Raw genomic sequence first — 18037 nt, 5'->3', positions numbered from 1 at the left:
TTCATAATGGATCAGTTGGAGAGTCTTTAGGACAGCCTGATAATAATGAATTGCAGTTTATTTATACATATGTTTGTGCTTTTAATAACTGCATTTTCAAATTCAAGAGAATGGGAAGATGTGTCCAAACGTATTGGGTAAACCTTATTTTACAGTGTACAGTGAAAGGTTGTTGGCACATGGGAGTTCCTGCACTCACATGCCCCACTGAATATTTTGATGAAATATTAACTTTTTTATTAATTACTTTACTGTCTCGTTGAATCAGCTCAATCAATTCTGCAGATTATTATCTTAATGATACGGTAACAAAAAATCATGGCTTAAAGAAATCAGTGAAATTCATGAAAACAGTCTACTAACTTGGATCTGAATTCTGAAAAACATGAATAAGGAAATCAGACATTTATATAGTATTAATGTATTTTATTGATGCTTTTCATTCTTTGCAGAAAGGCGAATCTTAGCAAAAGATTACATTTTCAAAGTTTGTACACAATAAAATATCGAAATTAAAGTGATACAACAGGTGTCTTTGTTATACTTGTTGGTATAAATATGGTTAAAGAGTTAAATGTCCATACTCCTTCCAAGCATGTATTTTGAACAGGTGGTAGTGTTTCATATTGACTTATGCTTCAGTCTGTGAGGGTTCTTCACTGTTGGAAGGGAAATGGAAGGTCAATCTCAAGCCTTCCATCACTAATTTTCACGTAGGCTTGAGCCTCCTCTGAAGCTTGCTGAAGGATACCATAAACAGTGTTATTGAACTGGTCCACCACATAGATGAACATGTCGATAACGTACTCAGATGCACTGTTGAGTTGCTCCATATTTAGGGCAGAGATCTTGTCAACAACATTTTTTATGGCTATGACAAGGTTACGATGTTGGACATTGATGTTGATGAACACTGCATCTAAATAGTCAGACTTAACTGAATCAACAAACTCCCCAGATTTCTCAACAATAGCCTTCAGAGTGTCACCTATCTTCACTAGCATTGTATCAAGAGTCTCCATATTTTGCACAAAGTTCACCAGTTCATCAAGGATGTTCTTGAAAGCTGTTTTCACCTGATCTATGATGTGGGCTCCAGTAATTGCATCACCAACTGGCATGCGGAGTTTCACATTGCTGATATTCTCAATAAAGGAGGTATAATAGAACTCTGTATTCTCAGCAATAATCTTGATAGTTTTATCTAGCATAGCAGCAATGCTGCTGGTCAGCTTCTTCAGGACCTCAGGGAGAGTGGTCATTTCCTCAGACCCTAACAGTTTAAACTGGGTCTCCCTCAACATCTTGATTACAGCATCCAGGAAGACCTGGACAGTTTTCTGGTACTGGACAATGATGTTCCTGAAGAAAATTGACAGCTGGCTCATTTGAAGGTCATAGCTGATGGCATCATTATAGGCCTCATTGATGCGGTTAACAAAAGAGTTAATCAACTCCTCCATGTTCCCTGTGATCTGGTATTTGTCAGCAAACGCTCTGAATGTAGAGATGATGTAAAGGAATCTTGTCTTCAGTTCATTGAGAATAACTTTGGGTGCTTCCATGTTGTAGGCAATCTGTAGGTTCATCTTATCAGTATCCTTAGAAGATGATCTGACGACCAAGATGTCAACATCAACCTCTGGGGCAGACTGTTGAATAGGACACAAGAAAATATTGTTTAGTGTGATTAGGATTTTAGTATCTACTTTGTAATGCCATTAAAATGGTCATGTTAATGATACTCACAGGATAACGACCATAGAGTCTTGCACTCATCTGAGATGGGATTCTGCCATTGAACTGAAGGCCGAGGAAGCCAGTGGATGGCGTAGATACTGAAGCGCTGATACCATCTCTGCGAGCAGCGTAACGAAGGTTCATATCAGTGAAAGTTGGACTGGTGATGTCCACATTCAATGTTTGCCGAGAGACACTGAGAGAGAGAAAGAACATTTCACACATTATATATAATTTTTAATTAATTATTGATATGTGATTTAACATTAAGTAATCTGATCTATATGCTAAAATAAATGATCAAAAATGGAACATTTAGAAAAAAAAAAAAAAATATTTACCTGTCATCAAGTTGGCGCTTCCTCCTAAAATTTGAAAAAATTGACAATTACTTTAAATGTTAAAAATGAGAGGCAATTTCTTAAAATTTATTGTAAAACAAACACAGAATGTTACCTCAAGGCTTGGGCAATGACATGATTGACATCCATGGTCAGATCAGCGTGTGTCAGGACAACCTTGCTATTCATGCTCAGAGCTTCATTCTCAAAGTTTACTGTGGTAAAAGCTTTTGAAAGAAAAGTTTTTGTAAGATTTTGTTCTCAGAAATGCTTGCAACATAAACAGTTAAATATGGTAAAAGAATTTAAACAGCTCACCATCCATGTCATATTCCAAGAACACAATGACAGATGTGGCAGAGGACTTGAAGGTGACTTTGAAGACTGGAGCATTGCCTTCAACTTCTGCTATCTGGCTTGTGGTGTACAGTGGGCTGATAAACTTGGTAATTGTAGAGATCTTCTGCTTGGCGGCTGTCACTTCAGCAACAGTTTTCTCATAGATGGTGAGATCACCCAGGTCACTTGGCTGAGACACATCAATTTCAATATCAGCAGTCAAGGAAGACACTGGTGCAAAATCAATGGTAGCCTGGGCCACATGCTTCCCCTTGGTGTTGAAATTGAACAGGTTTACTTCATTATTGCCATCATACTTCAGCACTGCATATACACGGCTCAGGGAGGCTTCAACAGCAAGATTCTCCATTATATCCATGGCGATGACTGGGATGGTGGCATGGGTAAGTTTGGCATCAGCAATGATCTTGGAGGTGGACCGTAGGCCATCATAATTCAGGAACAGGTTAACCTCATTACCCAGGACTCCCAAAACGACATAGTCTTCAAGCACTGTGCCCTCCATCTTTGCCTTAGTTGTTGACTCCATGGAAACATCCTCAAAGGTTCCCTCTAGCTTCAGATTGTGGTTTGCCTCTACATTTCCAACAGCTTTGATCACAGGGATGTTGAAATCACCCTTCATTGTCAAGGTGGAGACAGCATTTGCTTTGGTTGTAGTGTCTGCAACCAGGTTTTGGTTTGCTTCCAGGTTGAGTATAGGGAGGGCAATCTTCGCAACAGTAGTCACAGAGACAGCAGTTTCAAAAGTTTCAGTGCTCATACTGACTGTGCTGTCATGAGTGCCTTCAATGTGACGATTTTCCAGGGACAGGGAATTGGCCAACTTGATTCCTCTCTTGGTGGTCAGACTGGTGGTACCATCGAGCTTGGCTTTTAGGCTCTCGAATACAGAAGTGGTGGTAGCTCCCAGACGGAATACCAGATCATCCTCAGCATACAATCCAGCATTGACATTCAGATTAATGATGGCAGACTTGAGGGACAGTTCTGTGATCATGTTACCCATAGGGGGAATCTGGATCAGACCCATTACATCAACAATGGGGGCAGCCTTTATTTTCTGGTAAACTATCTTGGCATCCAGATCAACAGTCTGTTCAGTGGTAGCCAAAAGATGCTTCAATCCGGTCTGCTCATACAAGTTCAGGTCAGTGATAGCTGGAGTATGGAAGTCAATAAAAGGCAGATCAAACTCAGGAAGGCTGATGGGGGATTTCAGGAAGTCAAGATTTGCTTCACTTTCCATGGCAACAAAGACACCAGCTTCATTTTCGTTATTACCAACAGTGAAGTTGTAGAACATTTTGTACTGATTAAGACGAGCCAGAGCTACAGTGTTCATCTGCTGGCTGTCGGGTTTGAAGATGGCTGAATAATCATTCTGCAGATCTATCTTAGCAGTCAGAGTTTCGAAATAATTGACCTTGCCATTTCCTTTGTTTTGGAATTCAAAGATAAACTCGACAGGTTGGACTACAATGTTGATTCCATTGGACAGGACTCCAGTTACTGCACCATACAATTCTGTATCATGGTTTGCCTTCAGCTCAATCTTCATATCGAAAAGATTAGCATGTCCAGATGCCACAACAAGACTGTTCTTTATGATTGGTGCCTCTGCCTCATTGCGGATGTTAAACTTGACGTAGCTAAGGATGCCAGATTCAGCAGTAATTTGCTGTTTCATCTTCAAGATGGTAGAGTCTGTGTCACCAGAGAAAGTTAGTTTCACAATGGTAGGAGTGAATGACAACTGCAGGTTGCTCTTGTGGTTGTCTTCGTTACTATCAGGCTTGCCTTTGACCACGTTGTCAACTGTTAGTGTGAGGGTGTAGCCATCTTGGCGAGCAATTACCTTCTGGGTTAGAGTGGCCTCATTTCTAATGTCCCATGGGAGGTCAAGTAAATGATGGTAAGTTGTATCGAGAGTGGCAGTCACCCCCCCTTCAATAGCAATAAAGGCTGTGTTCATGAAGTCAGCAGTGACACTTTTAGTGGTAACCTTCATTGCAGTCTTGGCTTGTGCCTGGGCTGATGGGCCATAGAGAGTAACAGATGCTTGATGTTCAACTCTAATAGCAAGATGGTTGAAGTTTAGAGTCTCTCTGAGGACAACACGGCTCATTTTGGGGATTGCAATGTGAGCAGTGGAGTCAAGTTTGTAATTCAGAATTTCCAAACTTGGAGATGTGGAGATGCCCTGGGAAGTAATGAATCCAGTGAACTTAGGTGTCATTTCATTCTCAGTAGAGTTTTGGAACTCAGCAGATGTCTTGACAGTGTAGATGGGAGTTTGGAATTTAATCTCACCATAGAGTTTACCAAAGCATGGGACTGTGATCTCAGTTGGAATAGTTGGCAGTTTGATGTCAGGAACCTGAAGAGACTTCACTAACTTGTCCACAGGAAATTCGGGAATGGTAGGGAATGAGATGTCAGAAAGAGTGATCTCTGGGAGGTTTATCTCAGGCAAGGAAGGTAGGTAGTTCAGTGTTAGGTCTCCAAAGAAAGCTTCCACATCAACCATTTTGATCTCAAAGTTTACAATGAAATCAATTATTTCAATGATTCTCTGCTTCATGTCATCAAAGGAAATTGTGGTGGACTCCACAGTGTGGAATCCCAGGATGGTGAACTCAGGGATGTCCAGTTGTGTTGGAATTTCAAATTGCTGAAGCTCATCCATCCTGAACTTTATGGAAGGTACAATGAGATTAGTGAGAGGAAGAATGAAGGATGGTGTGTTCAGCTCAGCCTTATTCAGTTCAGTAATGAGACCATAAAAGATCTGATGAATTTCGCTGATGAACTTTTGCTCAGGTGCGACCCTCTTAATATAATTCAACATATTGATGACAATGGTCATGAGCTTTGTGTAGTATATGCTCACCACGTCCAGATAAGCGGCAATGTCACGTTTGATATCCAGATTTGAGACGAATTTCTTAAGGTCATCAAACACAACCGTGTCAATCATCTTCTTTACTGATTTCATCATTTCTGCAACTTTGATTTCTCTCAGGTGATCCATGAAGCCTCTAGCAGAGGATAGGACAAAGTTGGCAAAATCTCTTGTTGCCTCTAGTTTCTGAGGGATTTCAAGAGACCTGATTAGCTCATTTATGTATGTTGTGTACTCAGCAATACATTGATTGGCAATATCCACAAATTCATTATAATCCAATGACTTCAGCTTCTCCACAATGAATTCAATATAGTTGTTCAGTTGTTCAATCATATCCCTCACATTGGTTTCTTTCAAATAAATGATGGCGCTGTCGAGGACGTATGTGAATACAGTAGGGATCTCTGCGTCTTTCACCATCTTGGCTACAGCTCTAGTGGTTTCGTCAATTTTGAACTGCTTGATGACCTCTACAACCTTTTCCAGCAAAGCTTGAACCTTCTTGTCAGCCTCAAACGTTACAATCAAGTCTCTCATCTTGGCGTAGAATGTGTTGATCTTGTCTACAATGTGAAGGTCCTGAATCATTTCGCTAATATAATTTGTTGTTAGCCCGAATAAGTCTTTGGGAATCTGCTGACTCACCAGTTCAATGTAGCTTTTCAGCTCAGCAATGTCAAAGGTCTCAATGAAGCTCTTCATCTCTTCCAGGAACATCTGAAGTTTAAGCATGATTTTGTAGTTGTTGTCAATATTACGCAGATATGTAATGCTAGAGCCCTTCAGGTCAATCTGCTGGATCATCTCCATCATTGTATCAATCACATATAATACCATAGGTTTGATGTCAAAATCAAGGGATTCAGGCAGGCCACCACGAGCAATAATCTCCTTCATCATATCAGCAAATTCTTGGATGTAAATAGAGATATCAGTGAGCATTTTCGCAACAGCAGCATTCAGGTTTGTCAAAGAGGCTTCTACATCCTCCATGGAGATGACATATTGTTGGCTAAAATCATTGAAATACTGCTTCAGCTGTGTGACCTTGCTATCTATATTCAGTTGAGAAACAAATTCACTTACATACTGGGGAAAAGCCTCAAGTTTAGCCTTTATCTCCTCATTGTTGATGTAGTTGTGCAGTGCCTCTGCAATATGCACAACAACATCCTTGATGCTTTCCAAAATTACAGGATAATTTTGAATTATAGGGAAGCGGATTATGTGACTGCTTGTACTCTTGTCATACTTGAGGAAGCCAGAGATGGTGAATTCCTGGTTGTCTGTGGAGTCTGTGTTGATAATGTTTGTGAGGATGGTGTTAGACATTTCCATTCCAATTCTTTCATCAGTGTTGTAAACACTCATGTCCTGATTAAAGGCATGCTCATTCATTTTAGCCTTCACTCTAAAACTAGTCTTCTGCTCTTGAAGTGACAGAACAGTATCCATCTTGTTGTCAAATGTGGTCTCCAGGGAAAATCCGCTATCTAGCTGCTGGGTGACTGATGCTCTGCATTCATGTGAGCTAGCAAAAGCCAGTGGTTGTGCTTTGAGGAGGAACTTGCCATAGAGCTGGGCACTGTGCTTTCCATACATGGTCATGTCTCCATCAGCATTGAAGATGGCATCAAGGTTGAAATCAAAAGGAACAATGCTGCAACGGATGGTATGGTCAAAGCGCATTGGCTGAGAGTTGAAGCGGGCATCGTTAGTGATCCTGGCAGCAAGACCAATCATTTCAAGCTCAGTGTTGTGGCTCATGTGGGTTCCAAAGAGTTTACCAGTGGTGCTACACTTTGCGTTAGCAGTCATATCAGCATAGTTAACCTGATAGGTGTGCTTGATCTCTTCCTCTCCATAGATAGCTTTCAGGCTTCCAGTCACATCCATCTTGTAAAGCTCTGCCTGCAGTTTAGCCTCATTCATGAATTGGGCAGCCAGAAGTTTAAAGTTGTTATTAACATTGGCTGAAGCAGTGTAAGGTTTCAGGTCGATGGTGATATCATGAGTGTAAGAGGCATACTCACTAGCAATGGCTTCAGCCTTTGAGTTGAAGTCAAGGCTAGAGAGAGTAATTGTCAGAGTGTTGGCATTATCAACCTTGATGTCACGCATTGCAGCCTTGTTGGTAATGGATAGGGTAGCCCTTGAAGCATCAAGCCCAGCACTGAAGGTGTTTTCCAGGGACAGGGGGCTCTGGAGGGTGGTTGTTCCACTTGTGGTCAAACCATCCTTGTTCATTGTCAGAGTTATCTTGTGGGTACCCTCATTCTCAAGGAGCTTCACAGTGGCATCACTGTTTACAGCCAGACCATTGACATCAAGAGAGGCAGTCAGCAGAGAGTAAACACGGTTTTCAGAGTGGTCTGCATTTGTCTCTATTCTTAGGACTACTTCACCTGCACCAGCAGAGGCTTCAGCCTGGTTGCGGATTGTCATACCAAGAGCAAGAGCACTGGCATCACATTTCAGTGACAGCTTGCTGTCTTTGAAGGAAAGATCAACAACATGGGTCAAGGTGTTCTCAAAGGCATTGGTGTTGGACACAACTGAGAGTTCCCCATTAACAAGGGTTGCTGCAATTGTGTTCTGGGCCTTCAAAATCGTGGAGTCAAACTGAACAGAAGAATCAATCTTTGCTTCTGGCCTGAATGGGAGGATGTTAAACGACTGGGTTGAAATGGTCTTGCCATAAAGGGGGCCTGCATTGAACATTCCCTCAAATTTGCTATCGGCAGTGATTTCTTCAGTGTTGACACCAGTCATACCAGTGTGCTCCAGTGCAATGTTGAGACCGAAAGGACTTGTGGCTTCGACCTTGCTGCTTGATCTCAAATTGATTGTGTCTGTGATGGTTGCATCTTCAACAATACTAAAACTGGCTTCAATAAATTTATGGGCCAAAGAGCTTTTCACGTGGGCCTTGATGGAATCAGTGGTGGCCAACATTCCAGAGCCTAAAAAAACACACACAAGAAGAAAAGATAACTGATTGTTGCATCTATAGCATGATTATATTACAAAACTTAAGCAGTATATCCTCATTACTTTTGAAATGGTTAAACAATGAGAAAAAAAATTAAAATTAAACAATACCTTCAATCTTTATTGAGAGAATGTCAAGTGGGGAAGTTCCTTTCACATCAAACTTAGCTGAGTAGCTAGGTGTTTCCACAACATCTTTGCCGGCAGCCATTGAGGCCTCCATGTCATATAGGTTGCTCTTCATCAGAGTTGAAAGCTCAGCTTTGCCAAAAAGAGGAACAGACAGAGTAAGGCTCTCAGGGACAAAAAGCTCTGGGATTGGAATCTCCATGGATGTGATCTCCAGTCCAAACTGGGGCAGAGACACGTGAGGTGTGGTTAAAGCTGGTGGGAAGTTGAGCTCCTCTGTTGACTTTCCTCCAAGTGGGAGAGGGATAGTAATGGTGAAGCGCTCATTGTTGAAGTAGTAGACAGCCTTTGCCTCACTGTTAAAATGACAGAAGTAAAATTCATTAATATTTTGGGAATAAAGTGAGATAATTTAAAGAATTACGATGAACTTGTTGACACTTACGTATTCATAAACAATGTCTCTGGCAGGGAAATCTCAGGCATATCAGGTACTCTGAAGTTCTGAATGTAAGGGATATCATCACCATACTTGTCCATGTAGTTGTTTGCAGCCTAAGAAATAGACAATCCTTGTTATATGCTTGTTTCACATTTTACCCATGACAATCAGAATAATTACTACATTTAAGAGTCATACCTCCACAAACTTCTTAAAGATGTGACGGACTTTCATATCGGTCTGGCCCACCTGTGTATCAAGAAGTTGGTTGCCATACTTCTCAAATACATCATTATTTGGCAAGATGGTAGTCTCAGTATTCATATCAGACTTGATCTCAACCTCAATCTTGCTGGCATCTGTAACAATAGAGAGCAATGAATCATCAGACATGTGCAAATATCCTTTTAAAATCCAGGTTATGGTTGAGGGGAAACTTACTCTAAACAAAATTTGGCATTTTTCTCCAGGCAAAATGGCATGTTTCAAATCTGTTTTAATTCTGTCTCATTGATTGCCCTGAAATTGGGTGAGTGAGACCTTTAAATAATCAATAACATAATGTATTTCATTTTTATAGATTAATGTAGTGGAATCTCCTGGTCCCAAACTGTCAAAAACATTAAGGATCAGCATTATACCCAGCTTCTGTGTCCCAGATTCAGCAATTGAAATTATTGAAAATATTCCCCTGTTTAAGGAGTAGGCAGCCACTTAGTTCACTATGAATTAATATTCTGAAAAATGAGCAACTGGAAAATTACATTACCATATTTCATTGCAATGTTCTGCTTAGACTTGGCATCCATGACCTTGATGTCACTGTCAAGCTCCAATTCCAGTTCTTCTTCATGCTTCAGGTTAGCCGTGAAAGTAGCGTCAGTGTTGATTGAGGGGACAAGAAGTTGGACTTGCAGCATACCTTCCTTCATGGCCTTCAGACTGAAACATTTACCAGTGAGTCAGAATAATCTAAATCACAAGTGTGACATTAATGTGGTTTGTGAGGATACATGGTTAATTTCTTACCTGGCACGGCCAACCAAGGAGAGCTGAGGGATGTTCTTGTTAAGCAGGTCAAGAGAGATGGAGTGAGTTCCTTTGCCCTTGGTGTTCCCGTCAACAACACCCAGTCTGAATCCAGCTTCCACATCGTAGTCGGGGATCTGGAAGTCAGCTGTGATGACATTCTTCCTTCTGTTATATTTCATGATTGCTCTGGCTTCTGTGGGCTCCACACCTGTTGCCAACCAACCAGGACAGTAGTATTACATTTCAAAGCTTCTCTAGATTGAGCCAGTGATGAAGTTGAAATAATTTCAAGTACTGTACATTACCTTCAGCCCTCAGAACAAACTTCACAGAGTCAACCTTCTGCCTGCCTTCTTCTCCCTCCCTGAGGAGCTCATAGGCAACGGTGGCTGTGTACTCAGTGACTTCACCAGTAGGGTGGAGCTCCACAGCAAATCTATGCAAACAATTCAATAAATTAGCAAGTATTTCTTAGGTAATTTATTTTAGAAGGGCAATTATTTGTTGATGGTTTGCTTACTTGCTGTCTCCGGTGAAGGGGAAGTATGGGGCTGTCTCTTGAGAGAAAGCATCGGTGTACTTCAGAGCAGTGCAGTATTTCATTCCAGTGAAGAAGGGAGTACACTCACTAACATCAACCTTGTCCATCACCATGGGAGGGATTGTTTTCACCTCTGATCCAGTCACTGCCACCAGGTTGTTTCTAAATTTGAAATGAATTGTTGAGTTCAAATTGAGCAATGCCTGTTTTTTTGGTTTTCAATATTATGAAGTTAATATGGCCTATAACATAAAATCCCCTCAATTATTTCATTATTTAAAAAAAAAGAAAATAGCTCTCTTCAACTTTTTTTGACAATAACATTATTCCCTTTATACTTCAGGTTTTGTTAGATTAACAAAATGCATTACAACAAGGAGTGCAAAACAGTTTCCTGGATTTAAGATGGAGAAAATAGCATCATATTTGGAAGTTCAATTTAGGCTTACGTCATTTTGATGAGCTTGGTAGGGGTCATTGGAGCAGGGATAGTCAGCTTGACTTGGTCCTGTCCCATGGAGATTTTGGCAGTGAGCCCACTCTCGTGGAAAATGTTGGTGTGCATCTCTAATCCAGAGTTGACATATTCAGGGATGTGGGAGCCAACTTGAGTTACAAACTCAATGCCAGCAGAGGGCATGAAGGCAACTTCGCTCTGTGTGGAAAAATAGAAGAAATGTGAATGGTTTTGCTGATACTGTATAAAAGAAAAATGACAGGTGGCATTAAAATATGTTTTGAACAATTACCATGTGGCGAGCAATCTTAAGTCCTCCCTTGATACCAGGGGTGAATGTACCAGACAGTGCAACCCTCAGAGGCACACCAGTGACAGTAGGGAGGAAGAATTCATTGTCCATGAAGATGTAGTGGGCAAAGATTGTGTTGTCCGCCTTAGTCATCAGTTCCTTCATTAGCTTTGAAGGATAAAAACACATACAAAACAGTGAAATTTAAATGATAAACATACAAATTACAAATGTCATCAATTCTGTTATTATTATTAATTCATATAAATGCTTGCACTTACATCTGTAGGGACCATCTTGAACATGCTGTCAATCATCATGGCAGCAGAGTAAGCCATCTCCTCCATTTCATTGGTCCTCAAATATCCAAGCTCATTTCCTAAGAGTCTCAAATACACCATGGCTTCTGGAGACTGTGCACTGCTCAGTTCCTTTACCAGTTTGTTGAGGTTGCGTCCGACTTCCCTCATCAGGTTCTGTGAAGCCTAAACAGAAGTGTACACACTTTATTACTAAAATAACCCCTTATGTAAAAAAAAAAGTACTTCATGAGTACGGTAGTTTTCAGTCAGTTTTCAGTATACATTATACATATATGTATATAACACACATAAGACTGATTACTCTTAGTACCTGTCTATTCATGGTGTACTTCTTCAGAGCTGGCAGCATGTTCTGCAGGATCTCATTGACTCTGAGTGGCATGTTGTCAGACACAAAGTACATTGTCTTCAGGGCAGTGTCGGGGAAGAATCCATTCTCTCCAAACAGGGCATCAACAGTTGGCTCAAATCCTTTGCCCTCCATACCAATCTGTAAAGGTGACAAATATTTCACAATTTAACTCACTAAAAGGTGACCTCAATCACGACATGTTTTAAAATAGTCCAAATTGTTTACCTCCATCATGTCAATGTCAAAGCCAAATGCCTTCAGAGTCATTTCAAGCATGACTTCCTTGGGCAGGTAACTGGTGCCCTCAAAGATCATGTTGCCTTCCACAGATCCAACCTTGTAGTTGCGAGAGAACTTGGTGGGGTCCATGATAGGACCAATCTCATTACCTTGCAGAGCATCGCGAATCTTCTGTCTCAGCCTTCATGAAAGAAAGACAAAATATCATAGTTATCCCAGTGATAGTGGTCAAATTAGAAATTCTACTCACCAGGTAGGTGAAAACACAAATTTAAACAATATAAGGCTGCATCAGCTCTTCACTTACTCTTGGGTCTCAGGCTCAGTTGAGGATAAAATGTTGGTAATGTGGGAAATCACAAAGCTCCTGACTTGTCTATCTTGTTCACTGGGCAAGGCAACAGTCAGCTGAGCCAGTTCACTTGGCTGGGGGTCCTTCATAAGTACCAGATATGCAGCAATACGCTTTTGCATGGGGCTAGCACTGTCCAAGAGAACCTGCATGAGAACCTCTCTGCCCTGTGACCAAAAGACATCAATAAAATGAGCCTATTGTAGAAATACATATGACAATAATCTTTCAAACCAATGAATTTGACTTGCCTCTTCAGGCACGGGAGTCAGCCTGTATACTTGGATGGCAGCCTGCTGCACAGCGAGGGAAGCTGCAGGTTGGTTCACACATTGGATCACTGCAGCTCTGAGTGCAGGACTAGCAGGTACCACAGCTGGAGCCATGTTTCCAATAACCTAGAATAAACAAAAATAATCATTCTCTTCACTGAGCAGAGTGTAAATTCAGACAACCTTGTTATTTAATAGTCAGATACATCCTTTAAACTAAGGTTAGAATCTTTTATTTAATGTGAATCGTTTCAAATGTTAATATTTTTCCTGCATTTTAATATATTTTATTCTATGCTCCTTTGAGTATAATTTTTTACCAGTGTTATTTCATTTTGTAGGTCTATGGAAGTCTTCTTTTAATCAAAAACTACTTTTCCTCATTTTCCTGCTATTGTACAAAATGGTTGATTCCAGTTTCAGCATGCAGTAATTCAAAGATAATGTAAATATGACATTTGTCATTCTAATGATATACTTTTAAACATGCTTTTGTACTATATTTCAATGTATGTCCCCTTTAAAACAGCTCAAGATAAGCTCTTATACAATGCATCTTGTTTTTAATTATTTAAGATTATTTTCATTAAAGGAAATGACACAAAACCGAATGTAGTAGATATCTACATTTCTGCTTATGAAGCCTGTCATTTTAAAAATATATATTTTTGGGTGAGATACATACCCTCAGTGTCATAAAAGTGTTGTCTTTGTCACCAGAACAGTCTCCCAACTGGGCTGCCATGAACTCAGCAACAGAGTAAATCTCAGGGATCAGTTTCCCTTCAGTTTTGTAAAACCTGTTATAGGGAAAATTGATACTTAAATCCAAAGCCTGGTTATCTGATTTTAGAAACAACAGTTTGATTGACGTATGGTTAACTTCACTCACCTCTTGACAACATTGCTCAGGGCAAACATGATGGGCTTGCTGATCTTGTATTTGGCCATCTCAAGCATGTCATTGATCAGGAGGGCAGAGGGATTGGACACAAGTCCCATAGCGAAAACAGTAGCATCAACCTCCAGTGATGAGCTGTCAAAGGTCCTGAGGATCTGCATGATGGCACTGCTGCACTCAGGGGTTCCACACTGAGCCAGAACCTGGTAGGTCAGGACACGGGACACTGCAAGAGCCTCAGGAATGGCAGGGCTCAGGGTCTCAGTCTTCATTCCGCGGACCATGGTGACAATCTTGTGGAAGAGGTGGGCCCTCCTCTCACCCTGGGTCTCAGGCAGAGTGGCCAGTTCTCTCAGGAGGTCCAGACAAGCGGTTTTATCCTGGACAAGAGCCTTGTCCTCAACAGCTTCCATGTGAAGACCCATGGCAATGTCACCTGTGATACACAAGCGGCATTGTTGTAGTGAGTTCATTTTATCTTTAGTGACAATCTTGACAATTAACCACAAATTAAAACAACAAAAATTAAAAAGTGGGCTTACTTCGGTCAAAGACTCTGTCGTTGTGAGGAGAAACCTGAACCAGGGTCAGCTCTTGCTTTCCAGTGTTGGTAACACCGTACTCTCCCCTGTTTGAAGAAAACACTATAGGTTAAAAAGTACTGAACAACACTTGGATAAAACGCACCAGATATCAGTAGATAATGGCATAGAGTGCACATGTAAGGTTGGACTTACTTGTGTGAGAAGGGAATGAGGATGTGGTTCTCAGTGCAGGAGCCAGAGGTCATGTGTTTCTTCTCATTGTCAAACTTGTAGTTGCAGGTCTGGGAGCTTCTGACCAGCTGGGCAAGAGGGTAGTGCTGAAAGTAGACAAATAATCATGTTAATGTTGAGGATTGTTTGACTTTAAAGAGGTTAACTGCCAAAGTGTTATATATTATTCAAATTTCTCTGCATAAAGCTTAAATGTTCGTTGGGTAAGGCTTTTTCTGTACTTTTAACATTGCTATTATTATGACTTAACATTAGTGCCCATTGTTTTTAATTAACACAAATTACTTTCTGTGCACCAGGACATTTTTCATTTGAAAATCAAGATGGACAGCAAATGTTGCTTGTGTAAAAGCTGTCACAAAATCTGTAACTTTCCACTGTTTGTTGGATGTCTTACCATGCCAGAGATGAGTGCCAGAGGGCTGGTGTGATCTCTCATTGGGACAAATTTGTCACATCTGGACAGATCCCTGTTGAGACTGATGTCAGTTGCAATGTCCTCTCTAGCATTGATGGTGTAATAGGTCTTGCACATGCCATGGATGGTGGGCTGAAATGAATGATTACAGGAAACAATATAGATTTAGAGTGTATAATAGACAGCCATTCTCTAATTATCAGACTATGACTTCTTTTGAAGGTGTTACTAAAATGAGAAATCAGTGTACCATATTCTTGTTCTTGTCTTCTTCCAGCAGAGGCACAGCCAAGGCAGAGATGATACCCCTCTTGATGTTCAGGATGGTTGTTGTCTCACCATCCTCAGGATACAATTTCACATCATACACACCCTCAACCATAACCTTCAGAGGATATCTAAAATAAAGAGAAATATTATTTAAATTTAATTATCAGTGCACGCATCTTAAAAGTGATCAGTTGGCTTTGAAGTTTCAAAGTAGATATTCTTGTGGCAGTTTGATATCAGATCTTACCTCTCCATTTCAGCAGCAAAGGCATCAGAGCCGGCAGCAGGACTGAACACAGGGTTGCCGTCTGTGTCCATGTCAACAACCTCACTCAGGCTACAGCCAGTGGTGCGGACAATGAAGCTGCAAGTCTGGGGCACTTCAATTTCAACCTGTGAGAGAAAGTAAATACATTTTTCTTATGTCTGACACTTTTTTAAATGGAACGAAAAATCGGATAAGTGGGGATGTTTGTAAAAGAGCTTGCTTGTACCGTGCAAGAGGCCTTGGGTCCATTCTTGAGCTGTGAGGCTCCGTTGATGGTATTCAGAGATTCCGCTTCATAAAGGTATTCATACTTATGCAGAGGCTTGTATCTTTTGGCCACTAGAAGAAAAAATCAAGGAGTAGAGGAGATTTTGCATAGTGTTTTTGTCAGTGCCACAACAGGAATGTAACTGTATGGTCTGTGTTTCTGCATAGTTAGATTATCATAGGAAGTAGTGTGGTGTAACTTACGCAGGCAGGTTGGCTGATCTTCATCTTGGGCAACTGTGAAGACAAAAGTGAGATTATTTATTATTTAGTACATCTAATGTAACTGACATTAATCAGAATGTGTGTGAAATAAAATTAAATAAACTGTTAAATCACTACACTAATCCATAAGTCTTAGTACACAGTTATTGTAGTATGGCTCCCATAATGGGTGGCAAACAAACATATTATTCCAGATTATTATTGGAACATACTCTTAAGGATTTGTAATTAAAAAAAGTAGAAGAATAAATAATGCAATTTAGGAAATCCTTGATAAAATAATGTGCAGCAAAACAGTGAGCTATCATAGATGAACAAACTGTAGAGTTACTCACAAGCCAAGGCAGATGTGCTCAGAAGCAGCAAAAGGCAGAGCTTTGAGTCCCCCATGATGGGTTCGTTGAAGCTCTCTCCTTTGGGGTTGGCGAGTACTCAGAGGAGACTGATTTCTCAGATTCAGCTCGAGACTTTTATACCTTCAGCTGGGCTCTATCAGATGACTGGGAGGCATGGACAGTGCTTTGAACGCTCAAAGTCCACCCCACCCTCCTGTGTGGAGGGACAAAGGCAAAAGGTTTAAAAAGATACTCATTGTCCAGAGCACACGCTTACAAAAGTGATCAATTTTGCAAAACTGTTCAAAATGTCTCTCTTTTAAATGTATATTATGGATATTTAATTGGATAGGATACTTTTTTATAATTTAATTAATTTTTATTTGATTAATGTTAAGTTCAGCCTTTTCAGATACCGTTTGGCTTATAATACTTGATTTCCTCTAATTTATTCATATATCCATGAGCATTTGTGTGGGTAAAATGTGTACAATACATTTTCAGTCATATCTAGGCTTTTTTCTTAGTAGAGACTCTTTTCAGTAAAAGAAGTTGCAGTTGATTAAATAAACCATTTATTGTGATGTACTGGTTTGACTTGAAGATTTGGGTAAAACATTTCTCATGATGTGAGAATGAGAGGTTTAAGTGGATTTATCTGTTACTGGATTCATGGTTAGACCTGATGACCTATTCAATACAATAAAAACATTAAAGGTCCAACATTTTCAAAGGTCTGTTCCATAATCGGTAATATTCTTGAACTTCTGCTGTAAAAATGCAAAGTCATTTAACAGCTCCAGTGTAAATTAGGTCTCTGATATGACTAGAAAGGCACTCATTAGGGAACATTGAGTGATCAAGGCATGCTCCAAACACAAAGTCCCCCCAGAAGTACAAAAGATGATAAACTTATCAGCTTTTATACATTGATTATATCAACCACAAAACAAACCGACGCCTTCAAAGAATGTCTTCTGTTATGTAAATGCTGGATGAGTCACTAAATGTTGATTTGGTCATTTTAGTTACAATTGTGGACACACACATAATTTAAATACATATTCCAAATACATATTTATTCAACAGAATACTATTCACATATACTGTAGTCAATGTTTTACATGTAAATGTAGCTGTTAAAATAATTTTAGTACTTACAGTATATTACCTTAGATGGTGCTTGTTGTTCTGCTTCCCCTGCCACAAAGCCAAAATGAAAACAGAGAAAACATTTGCCAAACTTCAATATAGGTTAGATGATGAACTTTGATCAACAAAGATTCAAAGGTCCATGTAGTCTTTTATTTTATGTTTAATTTGGGACCAGTTCATGGCAGCTACAGCTCATACATAAATGAATTTGATAACCTTGGTTTGGCAAAAGCCTTTTTCTTATATTTGGTTGTATTCTAATTGTGCTACATTAACTATGCAATGTTTGAGAGCGAATGAAATTTTAAGAAAAAAACCCATCTTTTTTTGCATATTGATCACACAACCACATCTGAACATTGTGTAATGGCCTGTTGCAATAGATCCCCATCAGCACCTTTTTAGAGGTTTGTCTGATATTCAGTGTTTGCACTGACAGACATGTACACAGATAGAGTCCAAAGGGGGCTTGAGACTCTGAACACTTTATGCTTCATTTGGATTTTAGACATTTTTTAGACATTCTAATCCATCATGTCTTATTTTAATACATTATTTTTATGTGTTATTTACAATAGAATACAATCAAAATAATCATGCATATACTAGTTAAATCCCTGTAGTCCTCTAAATGGTGATGTAAGCAATCT

General features: G+C 40.0%; 1 protein-coding gene across 1 annotated transcript; it reads right to left on the bottom strand.

Annotated features, from left to right (window-relative positions):
* Positions 1-405: 405 nt before the first annotated feature.
* Positions 406-17428, bottom strand: apobb.1 (apolipoprotein Bb, tandem duplicate 1). The gene is made up of 30 exons (XM_053337291.1): positions 17404-17428; positions 16233-16446; positions 15877-15909; positions 15632-15744; positions 15385-15530; positions 15118-15265; positions 14847-14999; positions 14411-14535; positions 14216-14301; positions 13665-14109; positions 13458-13572; positions 12752-12898; positions 12456-12667; positions 12134-12329; positions 11867-12046; positions 11515-11718; positions 11234-11401; positions 10934-11139; positions 10464-10646; positions 10249-10379; positions 9941-10151; positions 9681-9853; positions 9110-9270; positions 8915-9024; positions 8452-8825; positions 2400-8312; positions 2197-2308; positions 2082-2105; positions 1750-1936; positions 406-1652 (listed from the first exon to the last, which is right to left on the bottom strand). Exons 2-30 carry the CDS (start codon positions 16285-16287, stop codon positions 657-659), a joined length of 11307 nt encoding a protein of 3768 aa, XP_053193266.1. The 5' UTR covers positions 16288-16446; positions 17404-17428; the 3' UTR covers positions 406-656.
* Between the last annotated feature and the right edge of the window lie 609 nt (positions 17429-18037).

The sequence above is a fragment of the Scomber japonicus genome, chromosome 17 (genome assembly GCF_027409825.1).
Source record: "Scomber japonicus isolate fScoJap1 chromosome 17, fScoJap1.pri, whole genome shotgun sequence".
Classification (NCBI taxonomy): domain Eukaryota; kingdom Metazoa; phylum Chordata; class Actinopteri; order Scombriformes; family Scombridae; genus Scomber; species Scomber japonicus.
The sequence above is the reverse complement of the archived record's forward strand: the minus strand, read 5'-3'. Positions and strand labels throughout refer to the sequence as shown.